At 38.4% G+C, this 23,038-nt stretch overlaps 1 protein-coding gene across 1 annotated transcript; it reads left to right on the plus strand.

Moving 5' to 3' along the window:
* The first annotated feature begins 348 nt into the window (after nucleotides 1-348).
* On the plus strand, nucleotides 349-16,410 carry LOC107189662. The gene is given in 6 exon segments (XM_015578246.1): nucleotides 349-1,055; nucleotides 5,511-5,998; nucleotides 8,432-9,860; nucleotides 14,396-14,728; nucleotides 14,802-15,651; nucleotides 15,752-16,410. Coding segments are annotated over 5 exon segments (3,189 nt in total). The 5' UTR covers nucleotides 349-1,055; nucleotides 5,511-5,528; the 3' UTR covers nucleotides 15,859-16,410.
* The last annotated feature ends 6,628 nt before the right edge of the window (nucleotides 16,411-23,038 follow it).

Raw genomic sequence — 23,038 nt, forward strand, 5'->3', positions numbered from 1 at the left:
TCATCAGCACCCAGTAAGCAATTCATATTGAGCGCGCAATATATCGAAACATGACGATTACCAAACTAGTCTCGCTATATCGATTCTCGACCTAACCTCACTTCAGTCTCCGCTAGGTGCGCACAGAGTTAGTGTCGACGGAAGTGACGAAGTGTCTGGGAGTAAGATAAAGCAACAGACAGGTGTTTCTTTACGCTGATATAAAAATTTTTTCAAATGTTAGTGATTCTGGTAAAACTAGAGAGATTTCTGTCGTACCTGTGAATACAACGGACAGGATAAGAATTGACTGTTTAATCGACAAGCGCGCAAGCGCGGCTTTCCCCTCGCTCTCACAATATACTCGCGTGTAAACGCCGCCATAGTTGATATTTCTCCGATAGAATATTAATAGTGGCATAAGTTTTCGCGGTTAAAAGTATTTTTATTTATTGACTGAAAAACAAGAATGCGTCCTACAAGCACGTGAGACGAGGTCATTCAAGATAAACCTGGGATCCGTAGGAAGAAGGAGGGTGTCTACTTTCACAGCTCGTGGTTTTCAGGAGAGTGGCCTGGCATCGCGGCGCTTCGAGTTAACGTGTGACCACCGTCGGGTGGCTATGTACCGTTAGCTCGAATTCATTCCCCGTTGGTCGGCTCAAGACCCACGCTTACCTACCGACCGGGGCCATACTCGATCGAACTCGACTGTCGTAAACCCGGAAATGAGTGCGCGTCGCGGCTTGCCGTTACCGCAGAAAAGCTGCCAGTAGTGCGTGAATTTATCACGAGTCACAGCTCGTCCATTGCCAAAGACCCGTTCGTTTCAATGTACGTCTCGTATGACGTGTGCGCCGTAAGCACTAGTCGCGGCTAGCCAAAAGAGCCGTGGCACGGCGAACGTGTACGTAGAAATGAGAAAGTTGCTGCCGCCGCGGTGAAGATTGAGAACGACGCAGACGAGCCAGCCAGGCGGACAGTCGCTGTACTACGTGAAGGTGTTCCGACACAACGTTCATCAGACGTAGCAGTACGTTGAAAGGAGTGCACAAGGGAGTCACAGTTGCGCGTGGGTAAGTAGGACACGCATTTCCTCGTGGATGATGATTATCTTGTACGTAGGGAACTCGCGTGCACCTATCGTCCGAACGATTAAACTGGCGCGACCTGACGGATTCCACGAACGGGGGCCGCCCCGCGTTTTCTTACGCGCTTTACTCCTAATGCGAAACGTGCACACGAGAACCGCGAAACAGTGGCCACAGAGCACCCACCCCAAGACACTAAAATCGTCGCGGGGCCCTCGTCGTGGCTCACGGCTTGGCTCGGGCTGGCTTTGGTGGGGTGGTTGGAGGTGCGGACAGTGGTTGAGAGGCTGGTGGGGTTGGAAATTGCGTGGTGGTGGGTGCCCGCCGAGGTCTCGGAGGCCCCTCCGTGGCATCTCGCTGCCTCTAACCCGTCGAGGTGGGGGTGTAAACAACAGCCCTGCCTGTGCCTCTGTTGGCTCTACTCTGTCCTCTGTTTCGCCTCTGCCCTGCTCTCGCCTCTGCCAACTCGCCCGATCTTTTCCCTACTTCCTCTCCATGTAACGTCTCCCGATGTGCGATCGAAAGAGCACCAAAGGAAGGGAGGGAGCAGGGCAAAAGGGAGAGAGGGAATTGAGAGAACAAAGCACCAGCGTCTCGGACCTGTGCTATTTTCTCGCGTCTCCATACTTGATTCTCATCATGGCTGATGCATCACCAAACCTGCTGACGTGGGTAACCTCGCCTGCACTCGAGTCTTCTATACGCTAGCGCATCCGTGTTTATGTAAACCACAATGTCGCTTTTTTTAACCCCGTACTCGTTCAGCGTTATATAGTCCCATTCAGGATAAAAATTATAATAATCTTTCGAAACGCTTTATTCTATCTCATCACGTTTATTTTTTTTTATGTGCTGTGTACGTGTAAAAAATACGTGATTGCACAATGCCCCAGAGCTATTCCGTTGTGCGTACGCTGCCCGCGTGATATCAGAGCCAAGCCTGTGCAGTTATGCGAGACATCTGGATAGAATTTCTGTAGAAACCGCGAATGTTGTCCAGACATGCTATCTTCGATGCGTGTACGCGATAGAGACAATCATATAGAGTGTACATATGAGAGGAAGAGAGAGCGAGAGAGTGGGATGTGTTGAACCTTGAGAGAATCGGCGCCATTACGACATGCGCGTCTTGCAACGGTACGTCGGCGAGGCTGACCGGTCAGTCGTACACGCCATTCCGCGAAAGTCGAAAAACACATCCGCGGTGTATGTTTGTTTATGGGTGTTCGAGTTCCGGCAGTTTTTTCTGTTAAGTCGTGCAACCACCCGCAACGACTTGCAGCCGCGGAGTAATCGTCCGTTCGACACGGCACCCTCCTCGGTGCGTCGAAAGGAGGAGAAGTGCACGGGTAACCTAACCTCTCTCTTTCATTCTCTCTCTCCCCCGTTTTCTGTTCCTTCCCTACCACGGGTGGATCAAGGGCGAGAGTCATCGGTGTGTCCCACTTCGTCTGCCACGATGTCTGCTTCGTATGTTCTCTCCCGATATTTCACGTTCCCCTCTCCGGGGAGTTCCCAGTATGTCGAGGTTCGTCTCCCTTCTTTCTTGACATGCCCCTACCCCATCGAGCTTACGGCACACGCTTACGCACCTACACACCGAACTATCGTTCCTTCCCGTCCTATTCTCGCGGTGTTCCGTGTGCTGCTGTTGGTGCGAGAGAAATAGAACCAGTCTCTGGGTATATTTCGCGGTGGGTTCCCGTTTTCCCACCTATGGGTTCCCCCCTACCCTCATCGTGTTCCTACCCCCGTGGGGACACCATCATAGTGGAGTGGGGTGCAATCCTGGGCCACTTCGACGACTATCCTCCCTGCTCCCGGATCCCTTTGAGGTGGGGGAGGGGGTGAAGTGGGGGATCCCTCACCCCCCACGCCCACATACCAACACATGGTCAAGAGGTCTGAAGTTAAGACTTGGACGGTAGAGATGGCAAGACGACGGCGGCGGTGGTGGCTCGAGCTTAAACTTCATCGCTTTCGCGAATAAGCGCCTTTGCTGCGACAGAGAGTGAACCGTTTCATCGACGGAGAGGATAAGGGGTGATGGTGGCGGCGGTGGTTGCGTGGAGGGGTGGGGAAAGCCGGTACAAGTACCGACACTTGTATCTTCTGAGCAAATGGAAGGCTGATGTGCCGACGAGGTCAACCTTGATCTTGACGTATTTATTATGATATATGGCGTAGCAGTCAGCACATGGAAAACTATGTATTTACGTGTGGGGAAGGGGGGAGAGTCGGGAGTCTCCTGTTTGAAGACGTACGGTAGGCTTTTGGAGCACGTATTTTCCCACGGCAATTATACATGAACTTTCTCGCCACGTGTAGGATATACTAAATACTATTAGAGGGGCGAACGAATACATACGCAACGTGTGGAGCATTCGACTGAGGACACCCAAATATTTTCGTTGTTAGTAGACGTGAACAAATTGTTTAGGACAAAGATAAATTGTTTTAAGGGATGAATATACCGATCGAAAGAATAATTCTCTCTAGATCATTTTTTTCCTGAAATTTCAAGGTCTTCTGGGTTACGTGGCTTTTTTATGAATTGATATATTTTCTTCTATCTTTTAAGCCGAAGTTAATATCTCGTTAAGGCACTATACATACATTCGTACTCTAACATAACTTTAAGGAATATTAATTATCGTCATACTAAAATTTGTTTAGATCACATGACCATTGTATTAGTCTACAGTACGTTGTTGCTGATTTTTTCATCCTCAGTAAGGGTGTACAAAATAATATACGATTCCGTTTAAAGAAAGAAGAAAATTACCATGACGGGAATATTTTTGTAATGATTTTATTTACCCCATCGATGAATTTTATTATGGCTCAAACATTCTTGTTCATGTGTATATAAATACTGGATATATCTAAGGACACTATGTAAATGCTTTACCATGTATAGAATGCTCGTGTTATTATAGAGGGTGTCCCACGTAAGTGTCGCCACGAAATTTCAGGATTTTCCTTGAACTTTACAGAAAATTGTGTTAGGCCAAAGTTTGACAGAGTTTCTTTATTTGCATAGTTTTTCAGCGATATGGATGTCATCTTTTTTTAAAATGAAATTAACATTTTTTAAATATGTTTTACTAGAATGAATCCTGAAATGTTACAAAAAAGGTACAAATAAGGGTATAAAAAGTCAGCAGCAGTTATACAACATCGCGGTACGTTTGTACTTTTGAGCGTTCAATTGTTTTTTAAGTGAACGCGTTAATATAGTACATACCGCGACGTTGCACAGTTTTTGTTGCTTTTCTTACGTTATTTGTATATATTTTTTTTGTAACTTAATATTTATAGTGGTTGTATTTATTATGATTTGTTTTAAAAATGCTGATAAAGCATTGAATATTGTATCTTCAAGCTCATTTTATGGGCTACAACTGCTAAGTAGATTAATGATTCCAAATGGAATCTTACGGTCGGAAACGGTTAATACAATAAATTCGGTCGTAAATGAAAGCCAGAAAAAAGTATTTAAGAGTTCAGAATTTAGTATTAAATTATATTATGCAGTTATTAGATTATACCCTTGAATTTTACTTGTACGCCCATAAGTTCATAAATGTCCAAAATCTATTGTGGTATTAATTAACAAATATTCATTCACAATATATTTTTCGTATTTAGCAAACATGATCGTGTATAAACGTCGTGAACTTGCTTTACTTCGAGCACAATGTCCGCCGAAGATTATACATATTAATGGATTAGAGAGTAACTGTGAGTTCTATGAAACACGGATTCTGTGTTGAAACGGTTCGAAGTTACGAAGGTCGATGCACTTCGATAGCCAGCACTCATGCGTCAAAGTGAGTGCAACTGTGTAATACGTATATACATATACTGTGTATACTTACTATCCAACTATTCAGTATCCTACTTTTGTTTCTTTCGTGGCATTCGTAAACACGTTTCGTTTGAAGTATATTCACTAATCCTTTCATAAGCGCACCGAAATGATTTGAATTTGCGAATATTATTATTTGCTGTTTGTTATTCGCACATTCGTTAAGGGTAATTAATTTATATACTCCTAACGACGCTGTACGTTCTGTTTCTTTTTAGTTGTTGTTGTTGTTGAAATAATTTTTTATCTTGTTCAGTTTACGAACAAAATGTTACTTATTTAACTCTAGAACTATCGACGAATAAACGCATATTTGCTTTGATCGGTGGATAAACGTGAAAAACTTTTGAAAATTTAGAAATTGACTAATTTCTTCACTTTCATATCGCAATAAAAGGTACAAAAGATCTGAGAAAATATATTGTCACAACATTTTAATCGTCGTTGTAAGAGTGTATTGACAAGTCATTTTGACTTGTTTGGTAGTTCTAGTGTTAATAACAATACAAAAGAAAAAATCTCCCCTTCGGCGCATATTTCTACAAAATGGTTTTCTGTTTGGTTTTCAGATTTAATTATCGTGGAAGATGAATTTCACACCCTTTCCCGGCTTTCCGGCAGGCTCGCTACCGACGGGCACGGTTCACCAGTTCGCGACCGCTAAGTTCGCCCAGAATCTGCCAACTGGGGGACAGGTGGTCGGCGTCTTATCGGGCGGCGAAGGTGGTGTTCATTATCTGAGGCCGGTCGATCCGAACGGTTTCGCCGTGGCTCAAGGGGGTAACAACCAGCAGCAGCAGATTATCACGCTGCCCATCACCGTACCCGGAAAAGATGGCACGCAGCAGCAGCAAACCGTTCAAATCCAGGTGGTCAATCCCAGCGTGTCGCAGAGCGGGAACAGCGGTGACCAGCCGAAATATCACTTGGCCCCGATTTCGTTGGGACAGTTCCCCCAGGGTGCCGCGACAGTGCTCACTGTCGCGTACAGTCAACAAGGCGCGGATGGGGTGCAGATTCAAGTACAGCCACAGAACACCGTGGCCACAACGCAAACGTAAGGGCTGCCGTTTTCGTTTCAAACGGCCATTATAATTCGTTAGATAGGATATAATTAACATATCCGGTCCCGATTGCAATACTGCCATATGTCAAAAATGTATAATTTTACAAAACAAATACCTATGAACTATCCTCTATTGGAGGAAGATAGAAAGTACCGTTGTGCCAATGATGCACCATACAGAAGTCTGTATTTACAATCTTGCTACACATAAAACTAGAAATTCATATTTCTTTGAGTTATGGCGGCGTTGCAACCAGAGTGCGATACGATACGATACGATACGATACGATACGATACGATACGATACGATATTAATCCCTTGAGGCCGACACCTATTGGTGAGGAAAGATTCAAAAGGGCCTCATACTGAACCTGGTCAGAACTCGGGTCTTTACACCTCATACACCAAGTATGACACTTTGACTGCTTAGTTTATTTCTGGCAAGATCCCTATGAGATCCAGAATCATAAAACTGTATGGAGTGAAATTACAAAATATTTTGTATAAGGGAAGGATAATGGAATGTAGTTGTACATCTATGTGTAGAACCTGTATCTCGTCACAAAATAGCATTAACCATGAGATGAACTTAATGCTAGACGATTATGGGTATATTCCTTCATTAGTGAAAGAAGTGACAGTATATAAATAGCTTGCATGTTGTACAAAGCTGTAAAGCTTGTGTTCCCTTGATAGAAAAACGTGGTAGACAGGGAAGTACTACATAAACTAAAGTACAATTATGCTTGAATTCCTTTCCAGAATCTCGTGTAAAATTAATATAAATTTCAGATAACTCTGTTTTCAATACGTTTATTATATTGGAGTAATGATATTTCATTATATGTATTCAAATTCTTACCATTGAAAGTGTATCAAAAATTTATTTCAACTATCTGAAAACTAACTTAACTGTTTATTATTCTTCTATTATCAGTAAAAGTACTGTAGTTTTTGTGCTCTGGTACACTGAAGTAATATGAGCAACTCGAATTTATTACGTTATGATTATACAAACGATGAGGAGAGCATAACACCTGTAATTTTTAATTCAACAGAGGGTTCCTTCTGTCTTTGTTTCTTCAAATTTTGATAGCTCATTTCTTTCATAATTTTATATCATTCTGTGCATACCGGTCTAAATGAAAATATTTAATTAAATCATTCCTTATCAAGTTAATAATATCATCACCCAAATTAAGTACTGTAGCAGTCAAAGTGTTAGTACATGCTAAACAGGGTGTTTAGTGAATCACAAATACATTAAACATAAGCCTTCAATAGTGCAGTTTTAACTAAGCGTAAATATAATTTAATATACTTTTTAAATAATAACACGACTCTTCTGCAACATGAAGTACAGTAGAATTATTTTATGAGAACAGACAACCTGTCGTAACAGTTGCTTACTCTATGCACCTAAAATGTATTACGTGTTTGTAGTAAATCGGGCAGTCTTATGATTTAGGTAATTTTTCTTGCCAGTAGTGTAATCAATTAAAACAGTTTGTATATTTTGTTTATTGTACCATGATTTATTGGATACCCTATATAGAGTAATAGTTTCCGAGTAGTTCAGAGTACTTATGTACTTGAATCAGTTACTAGTACAGGATATGCCAAGAATGACAGAGAAAATGTGAGTCACTCTCAACCCACTTGGTGCCGGTCACTGGCACTCAAGAAGGTGAACAAGTTGGATGAGTCATTCGCTAGAAAAACTACACTTTATTCTATTTTTTATGAAATCTATTTGTACTTGTTATCGATAAACTTGACACCAAACATGATTTTATGTGGGCAACACTGAAGTTAAACCGTCGAGTACAGACCAATTTTATGTGTCTTACTAACTGTGCCTTTCTAAACTGACATGTTTCAATAATTATAGTACATCCGAAAGTATATCTTATTACAAAATAAAATTATTTAAAAACTTTACAGTACACTTGTTACTTTGCATCACTATTACAGCACTAATAGAACTGAAAACTTATCGTGTACTTCCATTTATTTGACGCAAGCGTTTTAACTCATTTTCGTACATAAAGGTAACACATGACCCACAGGGCGCAACTAGCAAGTTATCAAATGGTTATTGGTGATATCCAAGATGTTTAGTGTATTACTAATAAATTATATTAAGTAGCGTATATTACTAATTTTCGCTTGGAAAATCTATCCAGTATATTATAAATGCTTTCATACAAGTAAATAAAAGATTATTAAAGTATTATTTTTCATTAGAGCATGACTCTTTCAAAATAAAAAGAATTTCTAAAAAACATTGGAAGAATAATGATAGCTTAACAGAGTGGTCTAATAAATGGATTAACAGTGAGACATTACTGTAGTTGATAATGATCTAGCATGTATCTTATTTCATTTTAAAATTGGACAATCATTTTTTTTTTCAATTTTAGATCGGATCAAACTACCCAAAGCACATCCACAGCAGTCACCACTACATCCCAACAGACTATTCAGCAGACTGTGCAGCTTCCTGGTGCACCAGAAGGTTTAACTGTGGTAGCACAAATTCCACAGGATTTGATTTTACGTGAGGGTATGGAAGAATCGAAGGAGGATGTAAAGGAGGGAACAACACCGGTAGCCCTTATAAAAAGAGGTAGCATTAAGAGCCAAGGAAATCAGAGTGGAGAAGAATTTATTACTTCTATGCCCGCTAGTTGGCAGAGCCTTGCAACTCCAGGATCAACTGTCGCAGATTATCTATCCAGGTTGCCTGCCAGTACCTTGCCTATTAGTTTACAGCACTTCCTAAAATTTTCGGCGGAGACAATAAAAAGAGAAGCCACTATTGAATCAAGTCCTTTAGGGGCTGATGGTTTAGATGTGTCTGGAAATGCTACATCAGGAGAACAAGCTGTACAGATTACAGTCGCTGGCGGGGAAACGGCAATCATTCCTGATGTTGTCGAGGAACAGGAGCCTGGAGCAAAACCCAAGAGGAAAAAGAAATACAAGAAAAAGCCTCCAAAACCAAAAAAGCCAAAACCAGGACAAGTGAGCATAGTAACTGCCCTTGATGGTACAACACTATTCTGTTGTCCACAGTGTAACATGGCTTATCCTGAGAAAGAACTTTTGGAACAGCATCTTATCGGGCATAAGATAGAAAGGAGGTTCATATGTGACATTTGTGGTGCAGGTTTAAAGCGTAAAGAACACTTAGAACGACATAAATTAGGCCACAATCCAGATAGGCCTTTTATCTGTTCTGTTTGCATGAAGGGTTTCAAACGAAAAGAACACTTGAATCTTCATTTTGTTATACATTCTGGACACAAGACCGAAGTTTGTACCGAATGCGGTAAAGCATTTTACCGCAAGGACCATTTGAGGAAGCATGCCAGGTCTCATTTGGCGAAACGTATTAAAGAGGATCCTTTAAATACGACTGATGCTTCCCAGAATCCCCAACAGCAAACAGAACAACAACAGCAGGCTGAACAGTTGCAACAGCAGGCTGAACAGTTACAACAGCAGGCTGAGCAGTTGCAACAGCAGGCAGACCAATTACAGCAACAATCATCGGTATCCGAATTGCAACAAATACAAATACAAGTAGGCCAAGGATCTCAGGCTCAGATCCATCAAATAGCCGTCAGCGAACAGTCTACTGTTGTTCTTCCGACTGCAGCCGAAACTGGTGCAATGGCTATACTTCATCATCAACAGCAGCAGCAACAACAACAGCAACAACAACAGCAACAACAACAGCAACAGCAGCAACAACAACAGCATTAGCAGCAGCATACCGCCCCGAATCAACCTGGGCGGTACTTCCGATTTAATCACCAGCAGGCTAGAGGTCGTGCAAGGCAAGGCGTACTTGCCGATTGAATTCTGTAATCTCATAGTCCAATTGGTATCATGTAAAGAAAAATTTCGTTGATGGTGGTTATCGTTGCCTAGTAGTGGTGTTGCAAAGATAAAAGAATGAGATCTTTCTCTGTATCTTCGAATAAAGATACTTTTACTGACGACCTGTCGAATTTGAAACTTTGTACACCATCAGCTTCTTTGGAGGAAGTCGTAGGTCAGATTAATGTATGATTATAATTATTCTGCAAAACGCACTGAGCTGACTGACGAACGAAGTTCGTACATATACGATGTTTCTTTTTTGCGTACACGTTATAGCGTACGTGTAAGGAAAAAAATGTGTAGACGAGTTTGTCTTAACTCGTACTAATTCAAAATGTTTTTGTCGCTAATCCAGTTCCATGACGCAAGTTAGAATTAATAAAAAAGTTTATATATACACACACACACGCGCGCGCGCGCATATATATATATCTATATACATATATGTATATATATATATCATATATATGCAGTGTCTCAGCTAACTTGATCACCTCGAATAATTACTTAACGGTACACTTTATGAAAATTTTGAGGCGTGGAACTTAAATGGCATCAAGGGGCACATCTTATAAGGTACGTGCTTCTTTTGTAGGTGGATCTGCATCCATCCACAAAAAATGCACGTATCTTATAAGATGTGATACCTTAACTATGCCCTTAATTATGCCACTCTTCAAAATTTTCATAAAGTGTACCGTTAAGTCATTATTCGAAGTGATCAAGTTACCTGAGACACCCTGTATATAAATATAAAAATATATTTTTGAAAGCGCGAACTGGATTCGCCAGACAGAAGGCAATCGAGTTTTCGGCCGAAGTTAATTTTTCTTCGATGATAAATATTAACGAGAGGGAAGACGAGAAAGAGAGATAAAAGATACGTAATGTGGAAGGTAACGAGTAATTTGCAAAGCAGGGCTGTAAATACAACCAGTTTACCGTACACAAGAAAGAATAAGATTGTCGTGCAAATATGAAGTGAATCTATTTATTCCACTTATTCTAGACGATCGAGACACAGAAAGAGAGTGTATATGTTAACCGATGATATTCGACTAATATTTGAACAAAAATGCTACATTGTACGAGACAAATGTAAAATTCTACATTTATAATTACATAACTAATTATTTCATGTTTAATTTTTACGAAAGGAAAAACGTTTTATTGATTTACTGACCATATATAAATCTGTAAAGATAGACTTGCGTTTACAAAAGTTAAAAAGAATGATCATTTGACATAGGCAAATCTTTATAGTATTGTTATACACGTACAGCGTATTTTTCTTAACTGGAAACGCATGAATATCTATTTAGTAGATCGTTGAAGATGGGAAAATATTATTATTATTACGTGAGTTGTTTGGTATGGAGAGGGACATTGTGTGATGTAAATAGTTTTTTTTATATATGAAATTGTAAAAGAGATTTCAAGATTTTTTTTTTTAAATAGAATACCTTACATTTTCATTCATGATATGGTAGCGTTTGTTATAACGAGCTCAATGGTGTGCCACGTATGGTCATTTAATTTAGTAAGAGGTTGTAAATTAGTGAGATGTTAAATAATCAGATCAGTGCGATTCACGGGTCTGATGTCACTTGGTAGCACAGTTATGTAGGATTTGTTAGTACACTACCTGCGATTCACGTTGATCTGACTCCTTTGAATCTCACTGGTATATAAGCTTTTACTACATTGAATGACCTTACGTGACATACCATTGAACTCGTCTTAACAAACGCTATCGTATTATGAATGAAGATGTATAGTGTTACGTTTAAGAAAATGAAGTTGACCTTGAAGTCAGTCTTACAATTTCATACACAAAAGAACTATTTACGGCGTATAATGCGCCCCTTCATATAAAATAACTCTTATAAAAAGTTTGTTCGTATATTCAATGGTGTGCGAGATATTACTGTGTTTCCAGTTGAAAGAAATACACTATATACAACAAATATCAGTTTGCATATCGTAAAGTTAAAGTTCTTATACACGATCGATGAACGAACGATATTGTGTGCATTTAATTTTCGGTGGTTCGCAGAAGGGAAGCATTTCTAGAATCAACCAATATTTTTATAATTCTGATAAGTTAGTGTAACTTAATTTGTATAGTATTTAATTCGTTTTATTTACTAAACTGATTATCCTTTTGTAAGAAGACTGTGCAATCTTCTTCTTTGTGTTGATCGTAACTGACAGACATATTTTGTATTATCATAAATTGCACGACGAAAGTACAGCAAAAATAATTTTTTGGGATCGAGTCGTCTGATTTATTGATCGATCTTAAATACACTCAAATTTATTTGAATAAATGATGTATGTATACAAAAAAAAAGAATACTGTTTATTGTAAGTATCATTACTAAAGGCAGTGGGTATAGCTGTACAAGAAATATAATTATTATTTTATTATCATATTATTATAGCTATTATTATCATAATCAGTATGGATAGTCCATAAGTCATTTTCATTGTTACTTACATAAATATTGGAGAAAAAAGCTAAAATAAAACATACATTTAATATAAACAAATTTTTATTAATTAACCAACTATAAGAATTATTTTTTCTTTCTGTATTATATATTCGTATATATTTAATTTGTGTAATTATTAAGCATGGAATGTTTCTGAAAACTAAAATACACCTAATATATTTTAATCGAACGAGTTAACTATTAATTTGTACAAAGAGAATTAATCGACATTATCAACTTCATAATTTGTATATTCATATATAACGCGATTTACGACATAAAAACACTATATACATACTACTATATTACGTACTATATTTTACATTTTATTAATAAAATCATTTTAAAACAGCTCGTATCTTCCATTGCAAACATTTTCGCGGATTCGTCTAGAAATTTTGTAAGTTTATGTTTCAGTGCAATTGTGTAATCAATAATCAACATTAATTGTTAATTACAAGAGTACACAATTACGAGAGAATAGCAATGCATTGGTTGTTCAGGTTTACATTATATTTTTTTTCCTCCTATTGATGATACTCCTTCATTTCCATGGTATACATATATGTATACGTATCGCCGATTTCCATTGACTGTAATGCGCTCAGAGAGAAAATAATGGCAGGTCGCCGGGAGCGATTCGAAGTTAAAACCCCGATGGATTCGGGCATTTTCGCCGGCGCGGTTGGCGTGGAGGGCCGCCGGGAGAGAGAAAAAATAGTTAAGAGGCTGGCACAGTAGAGGGCGGACGGATGGGGTGGGGGCGCCGACTTGAGGGACAGGTGTCAACGGCACACACATAGAGCGGGGGATTTTTTTTCGGAGATTCTCAGCTTCGTGAAAATTGTGACCAGGCGAGCGCGGGCTGCTAAGTACTAAATGGTAAGTTGATTTTTTCACGAATTTTCGAATGTAGTAAACCGAGATTCGTCATGTCCACGGTGTTTGGTACGGCCATTTTCTGCTGAATTTCGTGCGAATTCGGCCCCCGCGTATCGACTAGGTGCCGTGAGGGGAAAGTCTCGGGATCTCTCCCCTCGCACTTCATCCCACTGTGCGCACGCTACCCATCCCTCTGGCCAGATCATCCCCCCTACGTCTCCCTCCTCCTGTTCTCTCCTTCATTCTTCCCGTCCTCCGATCCCGTTCTCCGCGCTGCCCGTCCCTCTACGGCCACCCTTCCCCCGCATCGCGACGATCCTGGCCGCGTACAATGTTCGTTTTTTAACGTCTTTTTTCCGTGTTGTACCCCCTTTCTATAGCCGTCTAAACTGGCCGTGATCCTCGTTATACGAACGCGAACGGTTATTCAGTGATCTCTGTGAATAATTGCGTTTCGAAAGAATCGAACGGTTTTAAGAAGGGAAAAACTACTGTATCCCGTGTGTATCTTCATCGTGACAGACGACTGACGCAGCGGTGGCGATAGTAGCGTGGTGTTCGGTGTTTCTATTGTGCTTATCTTGTGCTGCAAAAATCTGCCCCTACACTCGCACTTACACCTCTCGGAGACCCCCCCGTCCGAGGAAAGGATTTGATTCTACGGCAAAGAAACATGGGGAGAGGGACGTCGCTGTGAGTAAATACTCGGGCGTCGTTTAAGCAGGACGCGTTAGATATCTTGACGCGGTGTATCATGAATACGCGTGAATGTCTTCATTATTACCGCCGATGTTGCTGAGAATTTACCCACGCATCCCTGATCTCCTCATTCGGACGATACCACGATCTTTGTCTAAGCGGTAGCGATGCACCTTTCGAGCACATGTCAACGGCTGACATCTACAATTTGTTCAATTGTCGTTAGTGTATGTTACATACGTAGTAATAATAGAACGTACTTACAAATTGTTGGCAAAATGGTGAAGGATGTTGATTAATGGACGAATCATTACTTTCGGGACTATCCCAGAAAATTGCAGTGGATAAAGTATTGCTGCCGCATGTAATTATGCCAACCCTGATTTTTTTTTTTCGATTTTTCAGGTATTTGATTGACGGTTTGCAATGAATTTCCCGCCGTTCGGAGGCCACTTTCCCGGTACTATTCCGAGTATCCACCAGTTCGCGACCGACGGCTCCGGCGGTGCGGGTGGGCGCTACGCTAATCATTTCCCCAACCAGCCTCCTATTGGAGTGCCGGTTATGGGAAAGTATCGTCCTGAGAGCAACGGTGTACAGTCTGCTCAGTCGCAAGTAATGATGAATAATAAAGCGAGCTATCCCAACAGCAATGTTCATCATTATCCAAATGTACCATACTCTCAAGCTCAACCGGTTCAACAGCGGCCCTCAAATTCGCCTGGAATGCAAGAAAAGCGTTCATATCATCAGGTAAGTGGTGAGCGCTGAGAGTACTTGTGAACATTTATAGCACATAGACATTACTGTAACTAAAACTTTTCAGCAAGCAACAGAAACGATAAATCAACAAGACGTTTGCAATCTCCTACAGGATAAAGACAAAAATAAGGACAAGAAAACAGATGAACAACAGCGCAATGGAGAAAGCACAACTAATGGAAGCCAACAAGATTATACGATGCATCAACATCATCAACAGCATGCTCATACTCAAACTCCCGCAACTATGCCTGCTACTTGGCAATCTTTGGCTACCCCTGGATCCACAGTGGCGGATTACCTCAGTCACTTACCGGCTAGTACTTTACCACTCAGTTTGCATCATTTTTTAAAGTATTCTGCAGAAAGTATTAAAAAAGAGTCAGAAATGGCTCAGACAACATCGGTGGCTGTAGCAACTACAACAACACCTAATATCATGATGTCACCTAATAATAAGAAGAAAAAAAAGAAGAAGGCTCCAAAGGAAAAGAAACCGCGTCCAAAACCTGGTGAAATTCGTTTAACAACAGCTTTAGATGGTTCTACATTGTATTGCTGTCCAGAATGTCACATGGCATACCCTGAACGTGAATTATTGGAACAGCATCTACTAGGCCATACTTTGGAACGAAGATTTGTGTGCGATATTTGTGGCGCAGGTCTAAAAAGGAAGGATCATCTTACACGTCACAAACAGAGTCATAATCCAGAACGACCGTATGTGTGTACTGTTTGCTTGAAAGCATTCAAAAGAAAAGAACAATTAACTTTACATTTTGTTATACATTCTGGAGAAAAGCGACATGTATGCACAGAATGCGGAAAAGGATTCTATCGCAAGGATCATTTAAGGAAACATACCAGAAGCCACATTGCAAGAAGAGTGAAAGCCGAGCTTAGTCAGAATGCTGGTAAGTTATAAAATCTTGTATTGACTACCCCTATTTACATTTCTAAGAATTCGAAGATAATATTTTATCTGTACACTTATACAACTTTCTTATTTATTAGGTACACAGCAAAGTCAGCAACAAAACAGTGTTTCGAATATGCAGACTACAGCTGTTACCGCATCGTCTGTCCTGTCTGGTGGACATCCAGGTCCTCTCCTGTCCTGAGCCCCGCCACCAGGGAACTTTCAAGTTCCCCATCCAAATAACATCCTTCATACACATACTTCTCATCATTCACTGCATCACCATCATTTGACGGCGGTCAACGTGGCGCATCAATCAAGCGTTACACCACTCGCTACGTCCAGCCATTATCAAACGCACGAGCTCAGTTTTTTGGGACACGTTAAAGATTTCTGAGATCAGGGAAAGACCTCAGTCAAGAGGTAACACTGAAAAAATTATACGAGCGCTGTTAGCAGTGAATCCTTCACTGCTTTTCATGATTTTGGGCTTCAATGAGTTTTCTACAAGCATGACAATTATTCATGATGCCGCCGACTCTCTATGTCCTAGTACAATAGTGCAAAAGCTGTGACGTTTTACATAAGATTTCAACCGTATTCACAGTTTTATTCCTACCTACATTTTGGGTATGGTTTTGACATGTCTACACGTAGATCTTATCTCAAAAGTGTGCCATATATATAATACATATAATGTACATGATCAAAAATAGAAAAAGGACATGGAGGGTATTTTCATGCACACACGAAAGGAAACCATAATTTTCTCTAGAAGCGTTTAGAATAGAGCCTGATATAAGAGTCTTGCCATACTGTATGTGTGGAAAACAAAACATATTTTTATGAAGGCTTAGTGTTAAACACGAAGAAGCTAAGTAAGCTATTGAAGCTTATTGACAAATACAATATGATGGAAGATATTTTACACTTTTTTTTATTACATTGAAATGAATCACAATTACGTCGTTCAGATTTCTGTAAGTTTATTTTTTTATTGTTTACCTTTAACACCGTTGTATACAAGTAACACTATAAATTTTTATAAATTGTGCGAAGGGAGGTCCGTACATAAGGATGCAAATGACATCCCACCGATTAATGTGTAATATCTATCTGTGTTGACTGTGTTGAACATTTTCAAAAATATTAATCGTGTGGTTATTTAGAAACAAAATACTAAATTAATCGAAAATTTTATGTTAGTTGGATTTAATTAATGTTGTAGCAAATCATTGCAAAACAGCTGAAAATGTGGCAATAATTTAGTCCATAAAAGTTTTTATTTCGCGATTTTTATAATTTCGCTAATAATATAAAAAGTTGACAGTATTTTATATTTTACGATACGTTTTTTTATATTTCGTTTTTTACATTGTTTTTATACATATTTTTTCGTTAAATCTTTTTAACCTTCGTTGAGCACTGATTACGTTGATAAGGATTTTCGTTAGAACACAAAACGTACTTCTGATATTGTCCTCGTTTATTTTTTTTTTTTTTTCATATTGTACGTACATGTACGGTCATGTTCAAACAATCGTGCAATTGAAGGTACTATTTTTTTTCCTCGTGTTTATTCACACCTGGAAAGTTATCCTCGCGGACTGTGATCGTTTCGGGCAAATGACATTTGTCTATCGATTGTCTAACTTGTCTGACCCTATTTTCTTTTTTCTTTTATTTTTTTAACCTCATACAACATTTAGTATTATTTATCGTGCCATTTTGTTCGAGCTCCTTTCGCCGATACCATTTCTTGCCATAAGTGACATAAACATTTAACTGTTGTACGTAACAACACAACAAGACAACGTTGAATATATGTATTCGCGTGATATAAAATAAAAGAGTAAAGAAAGCAAAACATATACACGTAGTTAGGAATGTGATGCGCTAATACTAGAGGGAGAGAAAGACAGAGTAAGAGAAAAGAAAGGAGAAATGGAATCCTTCATATTCGTTGGGAGAACGACGCGTTCCAGAGATCCATCGCTATTTATTACAAAAATAAATAAAGTATTTTGTAATGAGAAAAAAAAATAATAACATAGGAAATATATAAAAATCTATTGTCGATATATTTTTCATTACTAGTTGAAGCGTGAATGTTTGTACAGTATGTTCATCGCAACGGTATACAAACTTGTTTTACGTACTTGTTACAGTCTTAATGGAAGGAGTGTACTGTATTCGGAAGTGTGCATGTTTAGAATTGCGAACAGATTATAGGAAAAGAACACCGAACGTGTTTATTCTTCTTTCATGGAACGTTCAAAATCACCTTGAGTTTACAATTGATACAAGAATGAGATCAATAATCTATAAATTATGACCTTAAAACGACTGAACCTCAGTATTCACACTGATAATGTACTGATAATATATAGTCAATCTTAGTAATTACTGTACTGGACAAGACTATAATAACTTCGGTAGAACAAATTTCTTTCATGTGCAAACTTGGGTAATACTATAGATATACATAGTAGTTATTGAGTACAGTGATGTTCGCGTATATGTTCACCGCTCGGGCCACAGCCTGGACATATATGTGGAGAGAGGTGGAGTTTCAAGAATTGGTCGTTGTTATCTGATACCGGTTCATTCTGCCGTGCCTGCGTCACAGGTAGGAGCGAGTAAGACAGAATAGGTAGAGTGTAGAATAGTGTAGACTAGATCATTCATCAGTCATAAAAATTATTTGTTTAGTTTAGTTCTTATTAAAAAATGGTTAGAAGAATACAACTGTGAGAAAATTCAATCAATTTGCGACCAGGTTTTGGTATTATTGGAATAAAATATTTTATAAATATTATTTAAACTCGACAGAAAATACAGTTGTATACTTTTTGAATGTCATTTCTATAATAAAACTAAAGTATCACAATCTGAATAAAGAGGAAATAACGGAGTTGGTTATGGAATGCGAAAGGGCAGAATCCAGTGTAAACGATAGTATAGGATCAACAGACGAAACAGAGGATATATGGGTAACTTAAACGTGGTACATAGAGTGGATGAAGAGATAGACAATATGTTTCGTAATCTGGAATAGGGGGCTAACACAACCTGAATATATTAAATTTCATACAAAAGTTCTGATAGATGATTTCAATCAAAAATAATTTCGTTAGTATATATTATATCTATTGCTTTTTAATTTCTTTTTCTCATTTTTTTTATTGCTAATTTTGTTTTGTAATTTCTTTCTCACGCTTTTTATCCTTAATTTTATTTTCGTTATTATATTAGAACAAATGAAATTTTTCTAATATTACTATTTTATTATTATTTCTTATTCTTATTTTTATTGTTATTATTATTATTAAACGCTTTAAATATATTCTAATTTAAGATGTACATAAGAACTATATCATTTATATCAAAACCTTCGACTTCGTCAATTAAATATTACCCGTTTAGCTTAAAATTAATACAAAGTTAATAGAAATATAGTCATGTTTGGTATCATTTTCATCGTACGAATCTCAATAATCCGACTAAAGCCATTTGGTAACAATATAATAAAAATATAAAAATATATATCTTTCTTATTCCGGTAATTCAATACCAGTTGAATCACGTTGTTGCGGATTGTTGGGGATAACGCCCGGACATATACTCGGACATCACTGTATTGTGTTCTTTCTTGAAGAGAATTTCTTAAAAAAATCGTACTTTTATTACAACCAACATAAATATCAAGAAATAAGAATACCAGATAATTGTTACAATCGAATATTTACAATTTTGTCCAGCACTGTATATACATATGTTTGTATACTATAATTACATGTTTACCTTCAGTGCAAATAGTACAAATAGATAGTAGTCAGCTCTAACGCTATACAATTGCAAATACTATGTCTCATGTAAAGAACTCAAGGTGACAAGTAACATTTCTTCAGAAGAAGGATTATAAACCTTTTTCACTAGAATTTATCATTCTAAACAGAAGTTCAAGTACAACCCTTTTCTTGTTTTACTAAACAATCAGAAATACTTAAAACCATATAAAATGTATACTATTACGACGAGCATCCTGTATAAATGTGTCTGTTTTCTTTTATAACTAAAATCTCAGTTGTTTCCCCAACCTATTACATCTGTTTCAAGCTATGATACTAGTCTTCTTCCATAGAATCCTCATTATGTATCTCTTCCGCATCATGTTTCTAGCGTCATACGTTCTAGCAAGTAATATGAAAAATTCAGGATCCGCCAGACCTCAAGTATAAGGATGTACTAAAAATATATTATATATATATATATATATATATATATACATAAAAATATATATATATATAAAAGAATGAGCTGTATTATTATATAAAAAAAAAAAGAAATACTCCACCGCCATGTACTTGTAACCGTAAAGAGGAAAGAACAGAGAGTACACCATAGGTTATACGTTTAGCGAGTAAGTTTGTATACAAGAAAAATAAGAAATTACTACGTCGGCGAAGAAAGCATAAAAAACCGTGTGCCAGATGGTGAAGAATGCGTCCGAGTGTGTGTATGCCTGCCTCTGTGTGTGCTATGCACGTGTATGCTCATCCGTGCGTATATAATGCGAGTGAAAGGTTAAGGTGGACATGGAATGCTAGAGAGAGAAAGAGCCTGTGAAAGATAACAAAAAGGAAGCATTTACATGTGAAGAGCGTAGGTTCCATGTATACCGTGAGAGAAAGATATCAAATGTTCTTGGGAACATGGGAATGGACTACACGATGAGATTATTGACAAATAGCTTTACGATTTATAAGAAATGAACATAAGGAAGCGAGAGTGATTTTTCAAAAGTTCGGCGTACGATTTTTTGAGTGATTAAACAGATGAGAGGCTCAAGAAGCGGTCTATTTTGAAGTGTAGCCAAGAGAACCTGATGATATTTCCACTCTCGGCGAGACGGTCAGTTTGAGGGCTCCTTTGATATTAAGCAAAATCGACCGTCTTGTTGGAGTGTGTAGGCGTAGTTGGTGTTCCTAGAGAATAAAAGATGAAATAAATAGAGAAAGAGAGAAACGGGAAGAATAAACAGTTAAACGCGTCTCTAAAGAATGAGGAAAAAACAATTCTCCGGTGCCTTGGCATAGCGCTGGACTGTTTCCGCACCTGCATACATACTTTTTTCCAACCCGAGTCGAGTATAAAGAATGGCCTCGTGAGTAGCTCTTTTTCGAGACACCCTGTATGGCTCCTTTCCTCTTTCGTCCCCCGTTCCGAGACTTTTTCGTCGTTTTTTCGCCATCCAGCTCTTTTTGTGTCACGAAACAAGCTAAAGAACGAAACAAAAAGAGGGTTAACGGGCGCTGAAGAGAGGAACAAAATGAAATATTTCTTAATAACGCGCAAATGATCGATGGGAAACGTATGTTTTTATGGCTCCAGACGTTTTCGATGGCGACAGGGGGCAGAGGGAGTATTAGTATACAAAGAACGAACAAACAAACATTTTTGTACTGTTCTTTACTTGACGCTCACAAATTTGTATCGATTAGTTTTGGCATTTCCATTCATATACAACACATTTTTTTAAGAAACGTTTCTTCCAAAAATAAAAATATTTTTTGCGTCGACGTATACCTATATAATTTCGTAGTTATTTCACTTGAAAGTTACTCGGTTTACGGATCCAGTGGACTTTTCTTTTTCAAATGTACATGGGTTGAAAGATACACAGAGTTGATCTAAGAAATATCGAGGGGAAACCCTGACTGAAGAAAACCTATTTTCAATCGAACCGTTCAGTTTCCATCCTGTTTTCGACGTTAGTAGTCAGGAAGCTTTCTGTTTTTGTAATCAACAGTAGTCTAGTTAAACAATAAGTGTCGCGTTTTATAGAGCATAAGTAGTAATAAGGGATAGGCCTTTATTGACTAAGTTGCACGAGCTAAGCGAGCGAGAGAAAGGAAGGTTGTGAGCGAACGAGCGTGAGTGAACGATTGCGTTTTGTGTACGTCTGTCTCATTTTACAATCGAAACCGTAAGACGGAGAATAAGAAATCGAAAAGGAATCGTGCAGAAATTTACGCGATACTTTCCGTTTCGTGGAATGTTTCACGATCATGTTTATTTAATCTTCTATGGATAATCTTCTTATAAACATTTGTGGTGAAACTTTTCAAGCTTTGTGATACTTTGAACAAAACAAAAAGAATCCAATTTTTCTAAACCAAATATTGCTTTTCTATGACAATATTTCCATCCGTGGAGGATTAATTGCGCGAAAGTTCGTTACGATTATCATTATTGCTTTTTCTGTATCATTTTAATTATCGATCACCGGGATACGATTAGACATATAAACTGTAAGTATTTCTCTATTAAGTTCTGAAATGATCATTGCTTGAAACGCTATGTTCGATTTTTTGCTACACCTGATCGATCATTGTTCAATTCTTCGAATTTGTCCTTCGCCGCGACGAACTTGAACAACACCAAGGAAGATCGTGCAATGAATTTCGAGCATTGATTCCCATACTGAAATGGTTGTTACCGTAAAGTAACAACAGAATAACTGACTGTCTCAATAACCGATCGGACGTAAAGGAAAAAAAAAAAGTAATTGCTCGAACAAGGAAGAGGAAAAAGAAACCTTAAAAGAGTTAAAAATACACTCTGTTGTAAATCAAACACGATTCTCTGAGAGATATGAGGGTGAACAATTGAGAACCATATTTTTCTACGCAATGTCGAAACTCTTAATCGTATTAATCGATAGAGCCGAAAGCGGAAATACGATCGACGGCGCCAGCGATTACTTCGCGTGCTCACGCGAGCTACAAGGTTATGTATTGGTTCATGTAAAAGGGAAGAAAATTACTACTGGGGGTGGGGAAGTAGGGGGGGAGCAGAGTACAATAACAAACTTCAAATATGCACTATTATACATGGTTCTAGCATAAATTTTATTCTAAGTATATTGGATTATTGTAAATGAAAAGAAAAAAAAAACATTTTCACGTAATCGGAATCTAAATTTCCAATCAAAAACCAGGGAAAAATAATGGTATTATTCGAATTGGCCACCTTGTACTTGCAAACGGTCGACCAATCCGGTACCACGACGCATAATATTTTTAGAGTTGCCTTTGTCATGTATTTCTTCAGGCTATCAAACTTTCTGCGAGAGGTTTTGCTATGTTCCTAATTTCTAATTACAGTTTATAATCATGTGGATTAAATTTAGACTATTAGAAGGTAAGAATGAGTAAAATATATCCGAATAAAACCAATTTATAATCCTGTCTAGAGCAAAATTGTGAACATTTTAGCGTACCTGTATTCGTCAGTTGTGTAGTTATGACATCTTTTTATTCAATTTTTATTCTGGAATAAAGGGTAGAAACGGTTTTCGTAATCATTTCTTCAATAGG

This window comes from Dufourea novaeangliae, unplaced genomic scaffold, assembly GCF_001272555.1.
Source record: "Dufourea novaeangliae isolate 0120121106 unplaced genomic scaffold, ASM127255v1 scaffold162, whole genome shotgun sequence".
NCBI lineage: Eukaryota > Metazoa > Arthropoda > Insecta > Hymenoptera > Halictidae > Dufourea > Dufourea novaeangliae.